Genomic DNA, 24,750 nt, shown 5'->3' on the forward strand with positions numbered 1-24,750 from the left:
TTTGTTAAAGTGACAATAATAGGAAGAAAGGGAAGGAAAAAAAATTAAGGATGGCAACCACATAAATCAAGTTTTGGTTTGTACTTACTTAATCTTGAACTCGGAATCATATATCCAAACCTAAATGTAGCGAGCTAAAAAAAGACTATCATCCCCGTCATTATTGGATTTTCGGGTAACCCAAACCTGTATTAAAACTTGTTTGTGGTTGTGGTCACAATTGCGGTTGCAGTTGTGATTATTGTGATTGTGGTCATTGCGATGCGGATTGCGGTGTAAATTACTTTGTGAGCAACAAAAAAATTGAAATTGATGTGGCATGCTGCGGTTGCATTTTGGCCTGGTGTGGCCCAAATGCGATTCAACAAAGTTGCGGCCCGATGTAGTCACATCATTATGATTCAGTGTCACTAATGTGATTGTGGCCGTCATCACAACCTCGATATTGCGGCTGCATCACGTGATGCTGTATGCAATTTGAATCACTGATATATATATATATATATATATATATATATGATTTGTTTTTTGTATTGTCAGCAAATCATTCATCGTTCCTATGTTAACAACCATTAACTCTCAAACAAAAGTAGCACAAATCAATAGTGAATGATATACTAATCACATAGAAAACTTTAGTATGTAGATTTTAAACTCATAGGATAATTCAAAATTTTGATATTTAATTTGTATAAATAAGGTTTGACTCGGGTTTGAGGTTAGATATTACCTATAACACATTCGACCTCAAATCCATTATTTAAAATGGGGGGAAATCCAAATTAATAAGGGTTGGGTTGGAATGAGTAACTACATGTGTTTTGGTTAGGTTAGTTTGTCATCCCTAAAAAAATGTTAAATTTAAGACTAAAATGGGAGGAGTAGGGATTACTAGTATTTTCACAATTTTTTAATATATGAAATGAAAAAATATTAATAAAATTAGTCGCACAGTGTGAAAAGGTGTTGTGGTTGCTTCACAGTGCACCAAACTCAATCATTGTATGCTGAAATCTACTAATGCTAGATCCGTGAAGTACATCATTGTTGTGCTGTTCCACAATTTACAGAGAGTTTTTGTTGCTACACACAAATGGAACTCAAACTGATATTAACTGTCTTACTGGTCGTGTCTTCAACTGTCACATCTGATGATTATGTTCGACCTCAGCCTCGAAAAACTTTACACCTTCCATGGGATTCAAAGCTCTACTCTTATCCTCAACAGGTAACATATTTATGTTTCTTTTTTATTGACAATTGTTAGAATGCTAATATTTATTGTGAGCTAGACTCGAATCTTCAATCTCCTTCACTCCACCCTTAACTATTAAACTACTTTATATCTTCTTTTTTTTAATTTGTTACGGATGAAGCTCGAATCCACAACATCTTTCATTCTATTCCTTAAACTCTTTCAGCTTAACCATATCTTATGACTCCCTTCAAAATGTGTTTTTTATAACACCCTTTTATTTTAATTGTTGATCAGTGTTACAGCTTTTCATTTTTGTTTTGTTATTCTCAGGGATTTGCTTTTTTGGTTCTGAACATGTGTTGTTGTTTTTATTTGTTTAAAATAAAAAGATTCACATGCTTGTGCTTCTGATATTTCTTAATTTAGAAAGTTTTCCCTTTACTTTATAAATTGAGGGTGTAATAGGGATTGAGTGGGACAGTTTTATTGTATCCCCATTGAGTGAGTGCTATTTATATATCGGTTATGCATTTTGGGTAATAGAGATCGTGATTTTGGGTATGTGTGAAAATTGAAATTGAGCAAAACAACTAGTTTGATTGTGATATTTGGTTGAGTAACATAGCATAATCTATATTCGCCTATGCATCTTGCAAAATTTTGTGAACAGCTTTCAGTACCCCTGATTAGCAGCAATTTGTAGTTGTAATCACTTATATGCTCTTGATTGTTTGTGATAACAATTTCATTGTATAATACATTGTGGGAGCTTAGTTCACAATCTTAGAATGGTGCAAGAGTGTCTTCTCAAACCATATATGTGTTCTGGCTAAAGGTATATAGAGTTTGGATCTGGTGACCATCTTATTTTTCATTTCCATCCTCAGATTTTGGGATTGTATTGCTTAGTTTGATATCATGTCGTGAATCTTGCAATAATATCTATTTGAAACTATTGTTTGTAGTAATATGCTAGTTTTAGGACATTTTTTGTAGTCAAAGTTTTAGGACAATTATTTATGAAAATTGATACATCCTCTTGTACAAGCATTCTACAAATCATCCTACATACATAGGGAGGTAACATGTGTCACAAGATAGTACTTTGCTTATTAATAATCGGTAATTTGGTATATAAGTGACACTTAACACTTTTTTTATGTGTCGGATTTGTAGATTACTTTTATAGGAGGGTATATCTCACTTAATTTATTCTTCTCAATCTTCTGTGTAAAGTGTGAACCATATTTGTTTTCTTAAGCCATCTTACAAGGCGTTTTAAGTATAGCTATCTACTCATTAACCATAAAGAAGGTCTTACACTAATGAAGTTAAAAATGACAAACTGCATACCCAAATAAACCACGACCATATATCTGTATCTGCATTCCAGTAACTGTGGTTCTAAGTATGTTATTTTGTGTTGCCCATTTCAGTTTCAGATTCTTACATGCAGAAATGTCCATTTTCAGGTACATGTTTCTTTAGCAGGAGAGAAGCACATGAGAGTTACCTGGATTAATGATGATAAATCAGCACCTTCAGTGGTTGAATATGGAAAATTGTCTGGGAAATATGATGCTATAGCTGAAGGAGAGACAACCTCTTATAGTTATTTATTATATAGCTCAGGAAAGATACACCATGCTGTAATTGGACCCTTAGAAGATAATTCTGTTTACTTCTACAGATGTGGTGGACAAGGTCCCGAGTTACAGTTAAAAACTCCTCCAGCTCAATTTCCGATTTCTTTTGCTGTGGCTGGGGATCTTGGTCAAACTGGTTGGACTAAATCAACTTTAGATCACATTAAGCAATGTAAATATGATGTACACCTTCTTCCCGGAGACCTTTCGTATGCAGATTATCTCCAAAATCGATGGGACACATTCGGGAGGCTTGTGCAGCCACTGGCTAGTGCAAGGCCGTGGATGGTAACACAAGGGAATCATGAAGTTGAGAGGATACCTTTGTTAAAGGATGGGTTTGTTTCATATAACTCAAGATGGAAAATGCCATTTGAGGAAAGTGGATCAAGTTCAAATCTGTATTATTCTTTTGAAGTTGCAGGTGTTCACATTATAATGCTTGGCTCCTATGCAGATTATGATGTGTACTCAGACCAATACAAATGGCTAAAGGTTAGTTGGTTGCTCCAATTCATCAAGATTTACTACATTTGGACAAGTGTAATTGTATGCATTACAAGCTATAAGTAGTATTACATGGGTAGATAATAAATATGAAAGAACAGGCTTCCTCTCCCATTCTATTACCATTGATTTCATTTTTATTTAATTTTTTATGTTCTACTTGACAATACACTTTATCATTTTAAGAGAAAAACATCCTGAGTAGTAATTAGATGGTAATAGTGATTTCCAGTATTCGGAGTAACACATCGGCAGCCTAGTGGACGAGACTCTCACTTAGTGGGAGTATGGGGAGGGTAGAAGTACGCAGCTTTATCCCTACAAACGGTGAGGTTGTTTCCGGGATTTGAACCCATGAAGGAAAAATTAAATCCGATCTCTTAGGCTGTCTTGAGAGATTTATCTCATAATTTCTTAGGGCCATGTAGCAGATCCATACTTAGAAATATCTGGCCATGTAATCCTAGCACTTGTCTCATTAAAGATTCCTTTTGTTTCCAATTTACATATATTTGTTCTGTAGATAGCTTGACTAGAAGAGGATTGGTTTAGGATACCTCAAATTCAGTGTCCTAGTTTTCATTTGATTTTTTCGAAGAGAATGTCATTTTAATTTACATGATATTAAGCTATGAAGTACAAATATTTCAATATATTTTACCTATTTGTATCCGATATTGATACTTTATCGATATGTATCAATGGAGTATCGAAATTATGTTTAAAAAAATAAATAAATTACAAAATTCAATACTTTGTAGAACTCTTAAAAGAGAATCAGTCAAGTAGAAGAGGAAAATAGAACATTCAATCTATCAAGTTGAATTGTAGAAAGAGAAAAGATAAATTATGTGTACTGCATCAAAAATGAATACGAAATGAATTTGCTGATCAAGGATTAAACTTATTCCTATTTGTGGGGCAATAATTAAGTAATGATTTCTTATCATAATATGATCTTCATTTTGTATTTAGTGAACAAGTTTGTTATTTTTTTGGAATTTGGAATTTCAAAATAATTATATGTTTATTATGTTTCATGAATTTTATGTTTATATTCCAAATAATTTTCAAGAATATGTGTATTGACATATCAGATACGCATTATATCATATCAGTATTGATGCTTCAAAGATCTTGTTATCGGTTATAGATACTTGTTATTAGTTTAGAATACCTGGTAACCAAAAAGAGATAAATATCAGAGTTGCTTATGCTGATTCTAGATGCCTTCAAAAGTTGATACATTAGATTAATTTTTTCCTTCTATAATGTCCTTTCCATTTACTTATTTTTTCTTTCTAGATTTTTCTAATGGAGTCAACTGATCCATGCTGCCAACTTCATTGGAACTAGACATAGTGTTCTGTCATGCCTTCTTATAGGTTATAATGACTTGAGTTCAATTAAAAAACCATGATTAGAATCCATGGAGCTATATCAGTAAGAACATGTGCAAAATTTTAGAAATTATGAAGAAACTACGAAACATAATTGCATTGGTTAATGTTATTGTCTATGATGAACAGGAAGATCTGTCAAAAGTGGACAGGAAAAAAACACCTTGGCTGCTTGCATTATTTCATGTGCCATGGTATAATAGCAACAAGGCCCATCAAGGAGAAGGGGGTGATATGATGGAAGCTATGGAGCCATTGCTTTATGATGCTAGAGTTGATCTAGTTCTTGCTGGTCATGTGCACGCTTATGAACGTTCAGTATGAATCTATGATTGAGCCATTGATTTTGTAACTACACTTTAATGTTATTTTGGTCTTAACTAGTTATGTTTTTGATTGACAGAAACGTGTTTATAATGGAAGATTGGATCCTTGTGGTGCTGTGCATATAACTATTGGTGATGGAGGAAACAGAGAAGGCTTAGCTGCTCAGTAAGTTATCACCACCATATAAACTCCAAAGCATTGAAACACATTCTCTCAGTTTGGTAGAGAATCACGAATTGGTTCTTGTACTGATTCGTGGTTGTTTTACGAATTGGTTTCCTATAAGGAACAAATCATATTTTCACCTACAGTTTAAATTAAAGAACGAACAAAAAAGAGTAATTGGTGATGTACACTCACCTATATGAATGAGTTACAACAAACAAGAAATTATTTTATCCTAGAGTGTTTCTCCTATGGTGAAGCAAGAGTTGATTCAAACCTACACAAAAAACACTAGAAATGATTGTGTACGGATAGAGTAACATGTCAACTAAGTTAATGGTAATAATATATTATAATGTCTGTACCAAAGAGAACCGCGTATCAATCAGATGACTATACTCTAAAGAAAGCTGTTTGCTGAATAACTATTTACTTAATGAAACTGCATTCAAAATTGGTAAACATGCATGCCACTTGACATTTGTTTTTACATGGAAGATGGGCACAGTTTTACATCAATGTTTTTTGTTGGAAGGTATATTGATCCACAGCCAAAGTGGTCAGAGTTCCGTGAAGCCAGTTTTGGTCATGGTGAGCTCAAGATTGTGAACTCCTCACATGCCTTTTGGAGTTGGCACAGGAACGATGACGATGAGCCGGTAAAATCTGATGATATCTGGATAAACTCATTGGTCAACTCAGGTTGTGTTGATCAAAAGAGAAATTAACTAAGGAACACACTTACTACACCCTAAAATCTTCAGGTCTAGTATCTATCATTCCTCAAACAATGGATTAGCCAGAGTATCATTGTGTTTGTATAAAATTATACAATTTCTCAAAGTAGTATCTGTTCTGTAGCAATCCCTTACAGTTGCAGCTTCACCAGATTTGGCTTCTGCTAGTAGAATGGTTAAGTTGAGGTAGCTCAGTATTTTGATGTATGGTTATTCGCGTATTTACGGTTCTTACCTGGTCTCCATATGAAGTTTAAGACAAGTTGTCTCTTTGCAATTGATGGTATTGCTTGTTTTGTTTGAACTTGTAAGATTGGCTTCTTATTAATGAAACATATACTTGGTTGCCTATGTTATCAGTAGAAAATGAGTTGCTTGTTTTTTATTTCTAGGCTGAAAATCAGATTTGAGTCTAAATCCATGATTAAAGGGGTGATAGTTCTACTTGCTTGCATCTGTCTAGTTATCAAAATGCCTTAAATCTTTTTATAAGTAACCCTAACTTCACTCCTAAAGTTAGATTATGAGAAGGATTTCCAAGCCATTATAACTCTACCCTAAAAGCAAGGGATATTTCAAGACATTACAAATGATTTATAGATATCGTAAGGGTCTATTTGTGAGTTGAGTTTTGGAGGGGAAATTTCAGAGACATCTCAAAGTGTATTTTATGGTTTCCAAACATTTTTTCTTCGTTTTGTGGAGGCTGGTTTGTCTCCTTAACTACTAGATTTACAAACTGAAAATTATGAATATCTTTAGCATTATAAGAGATACCAAAACTCCTCCTGCCAAAAATGTGGTCTTAACCAAACTCCATCTTTAATATTTAATTCAATATGCTATGTTTCTCATTATGAAAAACCAAACCATATTACAAACACAACCATGCCCACCTACTAGTTGTTACTATATTCTTTTTATGTTATTAATTTTTGAATGAATGTTGCTTTGATAATTGGTTATTTGTGGAAGAAACACGTCCTTGAATCCCTTACTCTATCTCTTATTTGATTGTGATTTAGCCATTTCATGAAAAGTTTGGTTGGTGGACGCAAACGGTAGTTAGTAGAAGAATAGTTCTTTTTCATTTCCATTTGTTGCCTATGACTTGTGATCCACACATGCCGATCAAATAAATCAACATACTAGGACCACAAAAAAGTAGTCGGTGCATATTGATTGCTCTACGACTCTTTTGATGTCAATAGATGTACAAGTAAAACTCCAATTAAATGTATGTCATAAAAAAAATGATATCTTTTGTCCACAAAAGTGTCACTACATGTGCCACCACTTATAATTGATCAGGAAAATACTTAATTATTAAAATTTTAAGTTAAATATATTTTTTCAACTAATCATAAGTGAGTGACACATAGAATGATACACTTTTTGGGACAGAAAGATACACTCCTAAAAAATAAAGCCTCCAAGACTCATGGGTATTATGATGTCCATAACACCACGCATCCTCCTTGCCCACCATACAATGCATGCTTTCTACATTTCCACAAAATCCACATTTCTTCCAACAACCACTATTGAGTATCTCCAGAAGTTGCCTAAACTTCTTTTCCGCATACAAGCATTTGGCTCCTATTCAACATTTCCGATGTACTCATTAGCCCAACACAAGTACCTACCAAGTTTCCACCACCAATCTTGCACAAGTCGGCCGCTCCTCAGCCTAGCTCGCGTTTATTGCACCACCACTACTACCAATACCAAGTCTAGGTCTGGTGATAAGCAATTGGGCATTGAACAAAGGCTTGTGCGACCAACACCGACGGTGGTTACAGCCACCAATGGTCCCATAGACAACGACCCGAGTTTGCTTTCAACATGGTCTCACCGGGCATGGGTGGTAGCAGGGTGCACAAGTTTGCTCATATCCTTAGGACAATCCACAAAGGTTGCAGCTGATTTGCAAATGTGGGTTGAGCCACTTATAGCAGGTTATGTTGGTTATATTTTAGCTGACCTAGGGTCAGGAATTTATCATTGGGGCATTGATAATTATGGGGATGGCTCAACCCCATTTCTTGGCTCCCAAATTGAGGCTTTCCAAGGACACCACAAGTTTCCATGGACCATTACTAAGCGTCAATTTGCAAACAACTTATATGCACTGGCACGTGCAGTGACCTTCATTGTGCTTCCTATAAACCTTGTTTGTCATCATCCAACTGTGCAGGCATTTGTTGCGATGTTCGCCGGTTGCATTATGTTTAGTCAACAATTTCATGCCTGGGCACATGGGACAAAGAGTCGGCTTCCACCTATAGTTGTGGTATTGCAGGAGGTTGGGGTGCTGGTGCCGCGATCACAGCATGGAGCACACCATCGGCCGCCATATAACAATAATTACTGCATTGTGAGTGGAGTATGGAATGAATTCTTGGATAAGCATAAGGTTTTTGAAGCCATGGAAATGGTCTTGTATTTTACTCTTGGGGTTAGACCCAGGTCATGGAGCGAGCCTAGTTCTGAGTGGTTAGAAGAGACAGAGATACCTTCTTAAGTGCCAGTCCAGTGACTTGATTATTTTATCTATGGGCAACCTTTTTAACCTATGCCATTTATATGATACATGTTAGATGGAAGTTTGAAAGGTTAAATGTAATGTAAGCAAATCTCACTTATCAAAAAAAATATATTAGCAAATCTACATTTTCATATCTTATACTCTTCCCGACAATAAAATAAGGTCTAATATTCATTTCATCCCAATTATCAAGTTCATTTTTAGTTATTCTAAAAACAATTGAAATGACAATTGCATAGGCCATTTTATTATTATGTGCATACCACTTCACTGCTAATAACTTCAAGTTCTATTTTATGAGAAATTTTGGATACTTTCATTGCAATACACAATTACTATTTAGCTTAAGAGTGTAATATATTTGTATAGTCAGTGTAAAGATTTAAAGTATGGATTACTTTAACCTGCTTATTGTAGGTAGGAATAATCTTTAATCAAAATGAAACAAGTTCATTTGGTTGTATATAAAAATTGTTGATTTGAGCATAATTAGTTGTACAATTCAGCAAACAAGGCATACATGTTAAACAATAAAAATGCCTGAATCAGACTAAGTTATACCTCATGCATCTAGGGTTAAGGCAATATATCATCCTTTATTTCCAAACTGAAACAAAGAAAATAAGAAAAAGTAAAATCACATACAAAATTCAGATGACTAGCAAAATTGAAAAGAATAGAGCTAGGATGGTGCATTTTGAGTTTCATTTGAGTTCTTTTTGGACTTGTGCTTTGACTTCTTCTCCCGCTTCTTGCTCCTGTAAATCAATCCGAAATTATTATATAGCTTGAAATTTTCACTCAAACATTTTCTGGGGATGGGCTGAATGTGAAAAGTAATATGTATAAGGGTATAAGGAAGTACTCGTCGTGAGAGCTAAGACCCCAACAAGACTCCAGTTTCCGGTTGATATGATTCTGTTCCTTCCTCTCTGGAAATTTGTATTTTCTAACCTGCATATATATAGCCAGGCCACAATGGTCCATGTAAAAGACAATCACATTCCTAGCTAATACAAAATGTTAATTTTGAATTAGGCATCGGTGACAAATAGTAGAATGAGAAACAATTACCAAAGAATTGATTGCATTCAGTGATTCGATAAACTCGGATTCTCTATGCACTGGATTCTGACGGGAAAAAATGCTGCTCAGATAACTGCAATTAAGTATCAGTGTAAGAGTGGATATCTAAGAAGATGCATTACTATTGGTCAAAGAATGTTGTTTCAAGATTATGTAACAAGTAACAACAAAGGGAAGGGGTACAGAATCAAATGTTGCAAACAATCATGTGAAGCAATAATAGTCAATAAATACCCATCAAAATCAAGAACTTTATGGAGTGCATTTGAATTGTGCAAAGCAGCCAAAGCCAACTGCATCAAAAGACACACAAAGGTAGTTAGAAAGATTTTGAAACAAAATGTTTAAAACAAAGCTGATGAAGAGAAGATTGAAATTAGATGGGAGAATGTTCTGTTGCAAATCAGTATTTACAAACTATATCCTAGGTTCTTCTTTTTTGTTTTTTTTTTACAATTTAGGAAACCCTTTCCATCAAATTCTCAAGCTTGAAAAAGTAAGCCAAATAAGATTTTAATCACGCTTTCTGAAATTTGGTTCATTGCTTCATAAATAAAAAAATTCACAAAGATTTCCTAAATCACAGTTCTCCCTTTTTTTGTTGGCTTGAGAGACATAGAATATTTGCTTAAGGATGACAAGCTGTAAAAATATCCTAAGCTGTGACTTCTGATATGAATAAGATAAAATTTTCTATTTTAAAATCCTTTATAAAGATAAGGCAACCTAACAGATCTTTTTGGCTTCTTGTAACATAGAACACCTAATGCTACTAGTGTGTTTCAAAATGTTTTGGAGAATACCTGCCCCGGGGGGAATAAAAGAGGTGTATCCGTTAGCATCATTTTATCAACTTCCAATCTTGCTGTGTCTTGCAAAGTCTAAACATCCGGAAAAAATTATCATCAGACAGGAAGCTATTTTTACATCGTTTCTGAGTAAAAAGAAATGACACAGTTTTTTATAACCAACGACAGATATTCAGATCAAAACGTTGCTCCAAAAAAAGAAGGGAATAATAGAAGAAACGAAACTATCAAAATACACACAAATACAAACTCTACAAGGACAATTGTACCCTTAGTAATTAAAAGTAAGCATGTTGCCAAGTATAAAATAAAAGTTCCCACCCAAAACATTTACCAACTCATGGCCACAAGCACACAACATCCACAGAAAATTATATTGGACAACCGAACTACTACCTTCAGCATTTGAAGAAAGTCATCATCGGCATTGAAAAATTCCTGCAAATCCCACCACAGTTTCCAGCATAAATGAAAATATTAATTAAAAATGCGATGTTAATAGCAAACAAGTCATAAACATTAAGCAGAAAAAAGAGAAAGTAAGTTGGAGATTTATTTTGAAATGAAAATATTAAACATTGAAAATTCCATTCATAGGCCAACCAAACGAACCTGCATATCATTTATAAAACCCTCAACTGAGCGATATGGTGCATATACAATAAGATCAAATTCCAAACTCTGCAAATAAAGGGTTCAATGTCAAAGACTAATAAAAAATCAGACAGATCAAATTGATAAGTGAAGTCTATCCATGCCTGATAAATAATCATCTCATTATTGAGAATCATATGATGATCCTGTTGAATCCCCTTGCCAAGCTCCTCAGCTGATACATGGTTTTCTTCTATCTTACAAGCAGCATATATGCAAGTCAACCTGTGCAACTAATTCAATCTGAGCCACTGAGAAGCAAACAACTAACAAGTAATAAAAACTTTAAAAAAGCACAAAACATTCTGACACTAATTTTGATGAAGTATATGACATTATTACTTGTTATTCAAACTCTGATCCAGAAATATCATGCACACTTTGCATTAAAAAATTAGGTGATATTGACTACTTGACATAGAGGTTAAGAGATATCCAAATGGTTCTCTACTGCTTTCACAAATCATATATTCAGGATCAGCTGGCAAAGCCTTGGCCTACACCTATGCTCAGCAGCTCTAAGCTGTCCAACTATGACAATTCTTAAGTTGAAGATCCTTTAATCTAGCCATCAGTGGTTGGAGCCTTGCAATATGCCACTATTACAAGACCGGAAATCACCTTTAGGGTGAATAAGGTCTGTCAGTTTATGTGTCAACCTCATGAGGAGCATTAGAAGGCAGTCAAATGGGTTCTTATGTATCTAAAGGGCACTTTATCACATCGACAACTTCTACAACCATCACCTACTACTTCCCTCATAATTCATGCACTTTGTGATGCTGATTGGGCATCTGAACTAGACACTAGACAGTCTACTTCTGCCTCATGCATATATATTGGTCCTAATCTTGTGTCTTGGTGGTCAAAGAAGCAACAATATTTGTCCCACTCAAGCACATGCAGAGTATCGATCGCAGCATGCTACGGCTGCTGCATAAATACTATGGGCTCAGTGCCTAATCACAGAACTCAAGATTCAGAGTGTTGCTCCAGTGACTTATGTGACAACTTAAGTACAGTGGCCTTGGCACATAACCCAGTACTTCACTCTAGGGCAAAACATATTGAACTAGATGTTTTTTGTTAGAGGAAGGATCGGAAACAAGTCTCTAAAAGTGTGCCGTGTTCCTAGAAATGACCAAGTGGAAGATCAACTTATGAGACCTCTATCTCAGCTTAGGTTTGAAGAACTCAGGGATAAACTTAGGGTGTTTACTGCTACTCACTTTCTCAACCACCCTGAGTTTCTGAAGGGGGTATTAGAGGAACATGCTAGACTAGCTTGGAATCAGTATTAGGATAGCTAATTCCTGAACCTAGTGTGTATCTTACACCCTACCTTAGGCTAGCATAACTCCTGCAAGTTGTTAGCAGGCAGTTACGTTCAGTTACAGTTGCCAGCTGTTGTAGCCATCTAACAGCACACTATAAATGTAAATGTCACTGAGCACAAACTCAGATTGAAAAATACACAGATTTCAGAATTCTCTCTTTCTTTCTGCAATAGTGTTTCTTTACAATTACAAGTAGTGTATATCAATATGCAGATCAACCTGTGTCAAAAGTTCAATCTGAGCCGCTGAGAAGCAAACAAGTAACAAGTGAGAAAAACATTAAGAAAAATAAAAAATGATCTGACACTAAATTCGATGAAAAACATGAAAGTCACAGATAATGAATCAAAAGATAACATAAAAATATTTAGTAAGTTGTATTTTCCATTAGGAAGATGCAAAAAGGTGAAAATGTATAAATAAAAAGAAAAATGGTAAGTAATCCATCTTGCCAGCAGTTCATCAGATGCAATCATCCTAACCAAAGTTCAACGTTTACAAACAAAATAGATATGGATTTATTATAATGACTGTTAAGGTCCAAGTTGTACTTAATATAGCCACACACAAAAAAAAAGTGCAATTCATCTTTAGTGGAGACATCATCAGATGAACTGAACTAATCAAAACTTACATTATATTTTTCGGTTGATGTTCCATCACCGACCACTGCAGAAAGAACCTTTTAAAATAGATGAGGGCCGTTGCCTACATATCATAAACTATTTCAAAAGGTTGATTATAGAAAAATAATGTTGCCACATTTAATTCATTAACAAAAACTACTTCAAAAAAACATTTATTGGAAGAAGAGCTTGCATACCTGTATCTTATGAGGGAAGTGGAAACTCTTACATACTTCTTGTATCTTGTTTTCAAAAAATACCCTTATACATTGTTCTTCGTCAATACTCAGAGGTTTCGTCCGAGAATGCTTTTCAGCTGACATAAAACACTACCCTTGTGAACAGTCATAAATCCACATGAATAATCAAGGGGAACAGAAACCAAATCAAATACTCTCAGACAATTAAAAACATAGAGGATAGAATGTTGATCTACATTTTGGGGGAGGGAAATTTCATGAAATAACAATTACCATTAGCCTTTGCAGAAGTCTGGGGTTCAGGATATGACAACGACCCATCAGCATCTATTTCCATAAGAGTCGCGCCACACTTTCAAAAACAAAAAATTTAATAGTCACCAATGACCATACAACATACTTTCAAATGATAACAATAAATATTTTTTTGTAGGGAATAACTGAAAAGCAGTCCCCAAAGGCCACAACATTCTTCAGTAACGACAAATAAGTTAGGTTTTAAGGACCTAGAGCTTGCTCGTCGAAACTCATCGGTTTACACAAATATTTATACAACCGGTGAAAGGGGCAAACTGACTAATAAATAAGGAAACTCTGCAAACCTTCTCTAAAACTTGTCGGGCTCTCTGATTAGCAGCTTTGTATTTTTCAACCTAAAACAGAAACAGCTAAAGTTTAAATCTTTAACCACATTGTACCCATAATACAAGGAAAAAAAATATAACTTTATGAAGCCTCTGTTTCACATCAAAGCATATTGTAACTGCTAAAAAATCAAAATTATCAACCCATTACCCATTCTACTATGCAATTTTAAAAAGTAAAAAACCAGACTCAAATGAATAGCGAAGATGGAAAGGAAACAAATACCAGGTGTTGAGGGGTGAAGACCCACTTGGCCCGGTGGGTAGAGGTTAGAAAATCAGCCATGGTTGATCAGAAACCCTAAAACTAACAAAGAAAGATTAAGATACTATATAATCAGATTTAATAAAATGGGAGAATATAATAAATAAATATCTTGTTATAATAATAGAAGTTAGGTTTTCTATTTCCCTCACCATTGAAGAACCCTTGCGGGTGTAGGAGTTAAGGTGAACCGCGAGTTAAAGTTGGCTGAATGACGATAACTCAAAATTTTTGAGTGAAAAAAAGTTTTAAGCGATTAAGATTATAATCACTTAGTTGGATTGGCTTATTGAGTCATGGGATGTGTCTCATTTTAGCTTGTGATTGAGAACAGAGAAGAAAGAAATGGAGTTGAATGTGGGCAGGTATTGGTGGGTCGGGTATTAATACCAGTTTATGGGTTGGGTTTGGGGTGAGAATTTGTTTTAAATTTTCAGCTTCTTTTATAACTAAAAATCACTACCTCTTAAAATCATAAGTCTCACTTATCATCCATTTGTGAGTGAGTTGAATTTTGAATTGAAATACTTTAAAATCATGTCACAAAAGTATTTTATGATTTTGAGATTTTCCATTTCCTTTTGTTTTCCCTCCAAACACATCTTGCAAATGCACCTTTAGTTTTATAAATGAGAATGAAGTATCTCCTGGTATAAGGAGATAAATTATCTCTTTTTGCCAGTGAAATCATGACATGTGTCATGTTTCATCGTTTTCTATAAAAATATTTTTAAAGAGAGCATGGAAACTGAATTTAACAACTTGTGAAAATTGACACATGCCAATGGGTCAAAAATGTAACACAACATGTTGTTTTGATCTACTACAAGAGAAGGAATGAAAGGCTGCTTTACAAACTTCTCATTAATAATGTTGAGGAATTGCTCCCAATTGTACATACACCTACCGTTGGTGAAGTATACCAGAAATATGGTACATACTCTAGCATCTCAAAGTTTTTACAATAGTTTGAACGAGAAGTATGAACTTCAATTCTCCTTTATTTGTATGCAATTTTCGACTATATTTGGCTCATTGTTTATTCAACTATTTTCCTTTTGCAATTTGTGGGGGGGAGATCCTTGAGGTTTTGAAAAATTAGTTTAAGAGGGGTATGCAAGTTATTATTGTAACTGAGAGTGAGAGGATTTTAGGGCTTGGGTATCTTGGATGTCAGATATATTGGCATGGGAATCAAACACCTTATTTAATCAAAATTTAGACAAGGAAAAGGTAGAATTAGCCTTCATATAATGAATAGTGTTGCATGTGCTTCAGAGGATGAGAATTCATGTTGATAATTTAGCCTTGTACAGAGAGCACTAGGTGGAGTTCATCCTTCCGCAAGTAAGTATTTTCATCAATTTTTCATCGTCTCATGATACCTTCTTTTCTGTTGGGTAGTATTTACCTGTTATAATTGGTCTGGGGACAAATAATTAGAAATTATTGAATGGTGAGTTTTACATTGGACTTAAATAAAAGAGGGCAATCGTTGAGGATTGTATAACATATATTTGCCTTGCACAACTTTCTTATTATCTTAATATAATCTACTATCTGCATCATTTAAATTGTATTCACCAAAAACAATTTCAGTGATTTCTTATTAGGAATCTTATGATCTTCTACATGAGTTCATGCCCATGGTGAAACAAAACTATGGAGAAAGAGTTCTTATATAGGTTGTAAAAAAAATTCATGCATGATTTACTAGGTCGTAAAACAATTTCTTATGATGACTTATTATTACATATTACCAATTCCTATTAAAGAGATACTAGTAGATTACCCGTGCATTCGCACAGGACGGTACTTTTTTGTCGCATGGTTAAAAGCATACATATTACCCATATATTTACATGATTAAAATACACATGTCACATGTGCATTCACATTATTAAAAACACATTATTCGTGCAAATAACATAATACTTTCTGTAATGAGGATTGGAGAATAAAGCAACACATACTCAAAAGAGAAAAGTCCATTATTCATTGAATAAAAAACATAACAATAACATAATCAACATAGTCTGCTAAGATAAAATAACACAACTATTATCTATGATCATTAATTCCCTACACCACACAAAAAATGCAAAAACTAAAATATTTGCAGATTCCAACTAAACATGGATTATGCACATAACTATCAACAACAAAGTTCCAAGTGCCAACATGAATAGGTAAACGGATTCCATTAGAGTGCAAAAAATTGAGGCCCGAAAGGTAGATCAAACATCATACCAATCCAAAAGTTGAAGGAAAATTGATGATTGCAATAAGACACATAAGAGTCAGAACACCATCACTATAACCAGATCAATGTGAGAAGAAACTGATTCCCAAAACATATCAAAATTATGAAATAAAAAGAACTATATTAGAATAGTTAAATGATGATTAAATTCTAACTGATCTATATACTTTTGTCACCAACCATTAAAAGACATGGGGGTAAGGTATGAATATAAAAATCTAGTACTTTTTCTATTGGCAATGCTACTTTCCATGCCGCTTTTGTCTTTATGATTATTTTCACATGACATTCGGCCCTAAAAATTCATTGATCCAATCCTTGTCCTTGTCAAAGAGAAACCTTCTAAAACTTCAACTAATAAGAAGCAAAAAAGTAAAGAAGCTCTAGATTTTACACCAAACAAAGAATAAAAAGAAAACGAACACATGAAAAGGCATCAAATAATAGCAATATAGAAATGATTCACTAAAAGCTGAAAAAGAGGATAAACAGAAAGAGTGGAATTCTATTGTCATTGATAAAACTGTGAAAGAGTATGATGCTAATGTCAAAGCTCTTGCATTCAAGGCTCGATGTTGTTTCATGAGCAACTACTAACTTAGACATCCCAACACAAACTTTAATATGGGTTTCTCCATCATATTTTTTTTCAAATGTTACATATAATAAACGAAGGTCATAGAAGTTCAAGTTTCCAAAATAGCAAAATACATAGTTTAAAAGTGGTATACCAAATCCTGTGCAATTCTCTCCAATAAACATACTTAGTTGTGCAATTCTCTCCAATAAAAATGCTTAGTTGTGCAATTTTAGTGATGGAATGAGCGAAAGATTACAAAAGCACTGAAGTTGAAGCATTGTCCTTGAAATGAATGACAGGGCCAAATATCATTTTGGTAGTCGTACATATCCAACATCAGCCTCCTCACTCCATTCTAAACAACAATCACAAAAAAACATATTTATTAGAAATAGTAGAAATGTAATTAAATATAAAAGAAACAATCATTTTGAAGCTGAATTTTAATCAAACTATATCTAAAAGAGAAAAGAAATGGAAGGGCAGAGCAATGCACAAGACTCCCACTTAGTAAGATCGGAAGAACCTCGACCGTCTAGAAAGGAAATGGAAAAGAAATAAAAATTAAAATGAAGAAGAAAAGAAAGCAAATGGAAAGACATACTCTCAATTGATTAGTGACAATATCTTCTTGATTGTAAAATGTGAGTCTCTAAACGCTGGACAAAGGTGAGGCATCAACAATGCTGAAGGAATTATGGGTCAATATCCATGAATACTTGTTCAATGGCAACCTATTCACGTGCATATTCAAAAAGGGAAAGTTGCAAAAATCAAAAACATTCAAATAACACAAAATTCACATATCGATTCCTGTAAGGTGAAACAACTTTTACATTAGTCCTTTTGATATGTCAAATTGATCTATTTTTTTACACTTTTTTGAACTAAAATTAGACATAATGAAACATTTTTCTTTTGAACTTTAATTGAAATGCTCAGATAGCTTTAATTTAAAAATAAACAATAAATTTTAGGTGAATTTATCCAAACTCGGACAGAATTAGATGAGCCTCACTGTAGCCAGGAAAGAAAACATCTTCCTCCTGAAATCCGGGTGGCAAATACGAAAAGTTTGAGTAATTTGTAACATCAAAGATAACATATTTATGGATAGATAACATATGTGATAGATGGTTTCATAGTCTAGAATCACAATGATCTTGTCATTAGAGACAACTCACTTGTCCACTTATACATCAATAGGAACAAATTTATAAATTAAACAAAAAAAGTAAATGAAAAAATGCACTTTAATGCAATATCTTGAACAAAAAATCAACGACACAATTTGTTAAAAAAAAATGCTATTTTCAGAAATGCAGAGTAAAATTAAAAAAGCTTGAAGAAATGCAGGTAGGTAAAAATAGGTTGGATCTCTAAAATGTTTCATAATAATACACAAGAAACATAAAAAATCCTCAAGAGGTTAAACAATTACCTTGACCACCCTTTATACCTGAAAGAATAACCAAAGCAGGGTGTCAACAAAACAAAACAACCATTTAAAATGAAACTATAAAAATATGCAGATACAAATAATACTATCATCACTCCAAAAAGAATCATTTCTCAAGATTTTGGACATACTTCGAAGAAAGGGTAATCCTAACCTTGTGGATCTGTTCAACCGGCTCCTCCAAACCAGACTTAGTATGCTTCATTGCATAATAAGTCATTATCTGTGTTTAAACAAAATTAATTAGCAAAACAAATGAGATGATAAGAGAATGAAGGCAAAAGATAAATAAATAAATAAGAACCTTTTGTGATTGAGAATAGAATAGAAGGAAATCATTGAAAATACCCGTTTGTATTTTGAAAAGTGAAGGAGGAGGAAAAGATAGAATGAAGGTTTCAAAAAGATGAAGGTTTCAAAATGGGTGATGATGAAAGTTAAATGAAGGGTCTAGAAGAAATGAGTTTGTGGTTTCAAAATGGGTGATGGTGAAGGTTTCAAAATGGGTGATGATGGAAGTTAAATGAATGGTCTAGAAGAAATGAGTTTGTGGTAGAATTTAATAAAAAAAAAAGATATTTTGATGAGAATTAAATAGAGTGTGTGAAGTAAGTATGTGTACCACTTTAAGCGGGAAAATTTTTTATGAGCATTTGACACGTGTACTTTATGAAACATTATTTTCTTATATAGTATATAGATGTCATGTAGCTTAAATATATGAAAATTTTAGTTCACCTTTGCCATTACTTACCTGTAGTGTTGTTAAAACCGTATTGATTATCAAATCGGTCAGAGTACTAATATAGTGGTACAGTAGTTCAACAATTGGAATTGTACGCCGATTAAACCGGACATACTTTCTTATATTTATATATATATAAACCTATAACAATTTTTTTTTTCTAAATAGGTAGATACTCAAATTTATAATTCATATTCATAATCTACTCAAAATTCACATAAACAAACAACTTTAAGTCTTTAACAAATTCAAAGTCTAAATTACAAAACATATATCAATCCAAAATATCACTTAACAACCACAAAATATAAATAAATGACACAAGTTCACAACGCACTATACAAAACAAATAAATTTGGAGTTTTAACATTTAACATCAAGGAGTCAAAGTTGTCTCATATCGAGATTATATTTTTGCACCAAATCCTATCTTCAAACAGTACTCCAAGATTACACAAATGTCACTAAGGTACACACAAATGTTAGGAACCAAAAGATGTAATCTAAGTATGTCTTGGAAGTATGTGCCTTGAAGTGTTGAAGAAGGGTTGGAAACATAGGTCACTTTGTAATGAGTTTTTAAGTTATTTTTAAAAAAAAATATGTGTATAAGCCAGCCGGTTTAGTCAAATACCAGCCGGTTTTGATACTTTGCAGGTTCAACATATGTACCGTACTGGTTAAGGGTCCAGTTCAACAGTCGAACCGGCTGGTACGATACAGTTTTTACATCATTGCTTACATGTTTTCGGGATTGGCCATCTTGATAGTTACAACTCATTTGAGGATATTGGTCATAACATTGAGTGAGATTCAATGGTATCAATTTACACTTGGTAATGTAAGGAACATTAGGAAGATAATTGAACACGTGAGAAAATTATGAAGGAAACAAGGAAATTATTAGAGAAAGTGTTGAAGGATGCAAGTGTGTGGACAATAAAATCTCAACTTGATATGGTTAGATGGGAAAGTTATTGAAATCCCTTATTTTCTCTCTCTAAAACCCAAAATAGTTTCTCTCTCCATATTTTCCATTCCTTTAATCATAAGATGGGAAAGTTTGTGTACAATAAACTCATATTTCCCATGCCCTATTCTCTTCTCTTCTCCATTATCCCACCACCTTTTATCTATTAATACACTTCTAAATCTCCACTACCCCACTATATCCTCTGCTTATGACCATATTCACGTACAACCATTACATGCTCATTAGGATACACATGATTCTTTACTATAATCTATAAAACTATTTAATCTTGTATATTTATAAAGAGAATAATGTATCTCCTCATATCAGGAGATAACTTATCTCCTCTAGCCAGTAAAAATGTGACATGTGTGCTATTTTGTTTATTTTTAAAAATATTTTTATAGAAAATGATGAAACATGACACATGTCATGATTTCACCGGCAAAAGGAGATAATTTATCTCCTTATACCAGGAGATACTTCATTCCCTTGTAAAAAACAGTAGTATCATATCTCTTTATAATCTTCAAGATTTATTTTACTGACCTAAAGTTACTGCCAAAACATTAATTTTTTTTAACAAAAACAAGGGCTAGTGATTATACAATACATGAAGTATTTTTTTTGACATGCTTAGTGGCAAACCTAATAAATGATTTCATTTCATCATCATATTCATTCGCTAATCAATTTCACTTCATCCTTATATTTTTCGATCAACAAAGAAAGTCTCGTCTTGATCCATAAGAAGAAGAACAATATTAACCAACTTCTAAACTCTCAAATGAATATTGACAAAAAATTATAGTGAGCATAAATCATAACATAACTTATCTATTATGATCAATAATGAAAGATACAAAAAAGTAGAAACGCGTGGATTGTCAAAAAAGCAAAACCTAACAAAAATGACAAAACTCACTTTCAAATGTGGGAAGATGAGTTGAATGAATGATTGTCGTGACTATAAACACCTAATTTTGTCCCGCCCTAAATTCATTTTCAAAAATAACAAATAAAAATAAAAAAATGGTTTTGGATATTTTCTATCAAAAATGACTTTTTTAGGTGTCCAAAAACAAAAAGATTTAAATTCGAAATTTTAGTTTATGACTTTATTAAATTTGAATTTCAAAATTTAAACATTATAATGACAAAAATCAAAATTTTGAATACAAAATAAAACTAATAAAATATGATTTATGGGTAAAGAAATATTTACCCTTAACTCTTCAAGAAGTTAAGAAGGAATTTGATTTGAATTTTAAACATGTACCAAATTATTCTATTATTAAGCTATGAACATATGGAATATCCATCCATCATCTATTCACAAAAAGTCCTCAAGCAAAGATACCCAAAGTCATCCATCCAACAACTTCACCCTTCTACTTTTTCTTCACATCATACAAACCGCCTACCATGCTTGTTGGTCCCAAAACCCATGTCAACCAGTATCATGTCTTTTCATTCACCTTTAATAACAACCCATTAATCCTAGTTCGATGCAAAGAAGAAGAAAACAACAATACAACACCCGAAACAAAAAGGAGAGTCATCAAAGATACTAAAACAGAGAGAAAATACAGAAATGTATAAAAACACAAAAATCTATCTTGGATTATTCTAATCATGATCTCACTGCATAGGTAAGTCATCCTTGCTTGGATCTGCTACTTTGTTTTCACCATCCCCTTATATGTTCAGTTACTTGTTGTTACCGTTAGCTTGCAACAATTATAAATGACACGAAATAATATTTAATGGCTGGGTCACGACCATGTCGCTCTCTTTAAGATGTTTCGTGGTACTGCCCAAAATGTGCAAGCAGACTATCAACCACGCCGTCCCCCAGGATAAAACAGCCCAGATCTCTGTTATCGAATTCTTACTGCACTGTAAGAACCGATCTCGAATACACCCACCACAATATGGCTACTAGTGCCAATTGTCGAAATTATCCACAATATGGCTACCCGTGCCAATTCTCTTCCCACAGTACTGACTACTAGTGTTAGTTCTCGAAATTTCCAGAATATGGCTATCTGTGCCAATTCTTCCCCCCCAATACTGACTACTAGTGACAGTTTTCGAAATGCCCACAATATGGCTACCTGTGCCAATTCTTTCCCCCAATATTGACTACTAGTGTCATTTCTCGAAATTTCCAGAATATGGCTACCTGTGCCAATTCTTTTCCCCCAATACTGACTACTAGTGTCAGTTCTCGAAATTCTCACAATATGGCTGCCTATGCTATTTCTTAGTGCCACAGAAAGAAAGGGGGAGAAGTTTGCCGGAAATGCATCGACATAAAATATGAGAGAGAAAGAAAAAGTTGAATGAAAGCGCATTCAACTTGGGGCAAGAAAACATTGTTGGGATCAGACGCCAAAATGTTATGACGTTGCTAGACTCAAACACTAGAATGTTCTTTTATGAAAAACATTGTCAGACTTAGTTGCCAAAATAGTTATGGAGTTGATAGACTCATACACTAGAACTTCTATGTAAGAAAAAAAACATTGTCGTACTCAGGCGCCAAAATGATATGACATTCCTGGACTTAGACACCAGAACATTCTTTCAAAATTTTCGCTTTAAATTTATGCTTTCGAGGACCCCGAACCTGATGCGCTTTCAATCAACCTTTTAGGACCGTGAGCTTGACGTGCTTTCAATTCATCTTTCTAGGACCCCGAGCTTGATGTTGTAAGACTGAGATTGCAACTAAGAGGAGGGGGGGGGGGTGAATTAGTTGACTTAAAATTATGACCATGTTTTTTGCAAAATCAAGAGTTAAAGTGTAGCAGAAAATATATGTAGAAATTAACCAAATAAATAATCAAAGAGATAAGGGAGAAGAGAATACATAAGGATTTTTATACTGCTTCACCTTCTTGTCCACCGAAGGCTACGTCCAGTTAGGGATGGCAACGGGTATAGGCAGGCATGGGTAGTAGCTACCCGCTATCCGTTTCAAAATAGGAGAACATTACCCATACCCTCCCATACCGTACGGGTACCTGTGTGCAGGTATTTGCGAGTATTTCTAGGTACCTGCGGGTTTCCTATATTATAAATGAATTTTTAATTTCTTACTTCTATTATGTTTCAAATGAGATAAAACTTAATTATTTTTGTTTCTTTTGATTGAATGTTTCACAAAAATGCTAAATTTATTGGTGTTTTCTATTTGTGTGATTTTTTGTTCTCATTTCTTTAACAAAAAGTATATATTTTCTTTGTAAAACATGTGTGTTTCTACACATGTAATAATATTTGTAGGGTGTTTCACCACCAAACTCAATAAAATATGTTAACAAAGTAAAAGGAAAAAATGTACATAGTGTAATGAATGTTAGAATAATATACGTTTTATTTTAATTAAATATAATATATTAATCATATAAATAATGGGTACCCGCGGGCACGGGTACCATAATACCTGTACCCACCCGTATGTACTAAGGGTATTTTTAAAAACCCATTTATAATACTCGCGGGTACCCGTTTGTTACCCATACCCGTGCCCATACGGGTTTTACCCACGGGTACGGGTTTTTTTTACCATCCTCACGTCCAGCACTCTTGCAACACAAGAGATTTTTCCACTGAAGATTATGAGTTGTAATTACAATATCTCACCCCGAGATCTCTATGTACCTTACACACTCCCTAATCCTTATTCACTCTTGGAAAAACACCATTCCAAGTGATTCTAATCCCCTTTCTTATCACACCCTTGGGAAAGAAGGTATTCTGCAATAATAATGAAGAATGTACAACAATGACAGATTGCCTTTAAAAGTTTGAAAATAATGTAACTTGCCATCCAATCAACTCTTTTGTATACTTAGTATTAATGCTCTTTATAAGTTGGTAAACTTGAAACACTTTACTTTAAGCAACTTTAGAAAAATCAACTTTGAAAGTTTAAGAACTAGTTGCCAAAAATGCAAAAAATAATTTCAGAATGTGTGTAAGAGCTTTTAAAATTTATATAAGAGTTGTGTGTTTGTGTTGTGAGATTCAATACCTTTAAATATACTTTCCAATCACCCATAGTGCCTCTATGAAAAGGTAGGAATGGATTGGAGTGAAGACATTTCATTTGGGATGAAAACCTTTCATTTTGAAATATGAAATCTGATAAAACAACACTCAGTAATCGATTACAACCAGTGGGTAATCGGTTACCCAAACATTCTGTCCACTAGGCATTTAAATTCGATTTAGAGTAATAAATTACAACAAGTGGGTAATCGGTTACTCAACTTTATTAAAACTAGTAATATGTTACTCAAACATAGTAATGGTTTACTCTGATCAGTTTTAAGTTGGATAACTCTTTTCTCACACACGTAACCTGTTACTTAGATGCAGTAACCTGTTACACACTATTTTTGAAAATTGTTTTGAATAAATTGAAGTGTTTCAAATTTCTTTTAAAAATAGTTTGAGCATTACTACTATTGTATATTCAAGAGTGGATAGAAGTACCTATTTTGATATTTCAATACATTTTCCAGCTTTGTCTGTATCGATGTACATACTAGATCCCATAGGAGTAACTAT

General features: G+C 33.7%; 3 protein-coding genes across 6 annotated transcripts; 2 read left to right on the plus strand and 1 right to left on the minus strand.

Moving 5' to 3' along the window:
* Positions 1-1,093: 1,093 nt before the first annotated feature.
* On the plus strand, positions 1,094-6,331 carry LOC109337759 (purple acid phosphatase 18-like). Its single transcript, XM_019574800.1, has 5 exons — positions 1,094-1,228; positions 2,671-3,339; positions 4,881-5,069; positions 5,155-5,243; positions 5,779-6,331. Exons 1-5 carry the CDS (start codon positions 1,094-1,096, stop codon positions 5,969-5,971), a joined length of 1,275 nt encoding a protein of 424 aa, XP_019430345.1. The 3' UTR covers positions 5,972-6,331.
* A 1,194-nt stretch (positions 6,332-7,525) lies between these two features.
* Positions 7,526-8,701, plus strand: LOC109337761 (fatty acid desaturase 4, chloroplastic-like). Its single transcript, XM_019574805.1, has one exon. It carries the CDS (start codon positions 7,596-7,598, stop codon positions 8,502-8,504), a length of 909 nt encoding a protein of 302 aa, XP_019430350.1. The 5' UTR covers positions 7,526-7,595; the 3' UTR covers positions 8,505-8,701.
* A 330-nt stretch (positions 8,702-9,031) lies between these two features.
* Positions 9,032-14,531, minus strand: LOC109337760 (cyclin-H1-1). Of its 4 annotated transcripts, none has more exons than XM_019574804.1 (14): positions 14,302-14,531; positions 14,111-14,191; positions 13,843-13,893; positions 13,521-13,592; positions 13,238-13,357; positions 13,049-13,122; positions 11,182-11,302; positions 11,036-11,104; positions 10,820-10,861; positions 10,418-10,495; positions 9,849-9,907; positions 9,603-9,687; positions 9,394-9,482; positions 9,032-9,286 (listed from the first exon to the last, which is right to left on the minus strand). In XM_019574804.1, the coding sequence occupies exons 2-14, from the start codon at positions 14,168-14,170 to the stop codon at positions 9,211-9,213; spliced, it is 996 nt and encodes a 331-aa protein (XP_019430349.1). In that variant the 5' UTR covers positions 14,171-14,191; positions 14,302-14,531; the 3' UTR covers positions 9,032-9,210. The 4 variants fall into 4 exon arrangements, with proteins under 4 accessions (XP_019430349.1, XP_019430347.1, XP_019430346.1 ...); XM_019574802.1 differs by having other exon boundaries at positions 13,238-13,356; positions 13,514-13,592; positions 14,111-14,185; positions 14,302-14,530; XM_019574801.1 differs by having other exon boundaries at positions 13,238-13,356; positions 13,514-13,592; positions 14,302-14,530.
* Between the last annotated feature and the right edge of the window lie 10,219 nt (positions 14,532-24,750).

Source organism: Lupinus angustifolius, unplaced genomic scaffold (assembly GCF_001865875.1).
Source record: "Lupinus angustifolius cultivar Tanjil unplaced genomic scaffold, LupAngTanjil_v1.0 Scaffold_10_39, whole genome shotgun sequence".
Classification (NCBI taxonomy): Eukaryota; Viridiplantae; Streptophyta; class Magnoliopsida; order Fabales; family Fabaceae; genus Lupinus; species Lupinus angustifolius.

Coding starts and splice junctions, on each gene's coding strand:
- LOC109337760 (XM_019574802.1), bottom strand. CDS start 14,170: ATGGCTGATTTTCTAACCTCTACCCACCGGGCCAAGTGGGTCTTCACC. Junction 9,688..9,848: donor AAAGTTCTTGATTTTGATGG/GTATTTATTGAC, acceptor ACTTAATTGCAG/TTATCTGAGCAGCATTTTTT. Junction 9,483..9,602: donor TGAATGCAATCAATTCTTTG/GTAATTGTTTCT, acceptor ATATATATGCAG/GTTAGAAAATACAAATTTCC.
- LOC109337759 (XM_019574800.1), top strand. CDS start 1,094: ATGGAACTCAAACTGATATTAACTGTCTTACTGGTCGTGTCTTCAACT. Junction 5,070..5,154: donor TGCACGCTTATGAACGTTCA/GTATGAATCTAT, acceptor TTTGATTGACAG/AAACGTGTTTATAATGGAAG. Junction 5,244..5,778: donor AGAGAAGGCTTAGCTGCTCA/GTAAGTTATCAC, acceptor TTTTGTTGGAAG/GTATATTGATCCACAGCCAA.
- LOC109337761 (XM_019574805.1), top strand. CDS start 7,596: ATGTACTCATTAGCCCAACACAAGTACCTACCAAGTTTCCACCACCAA.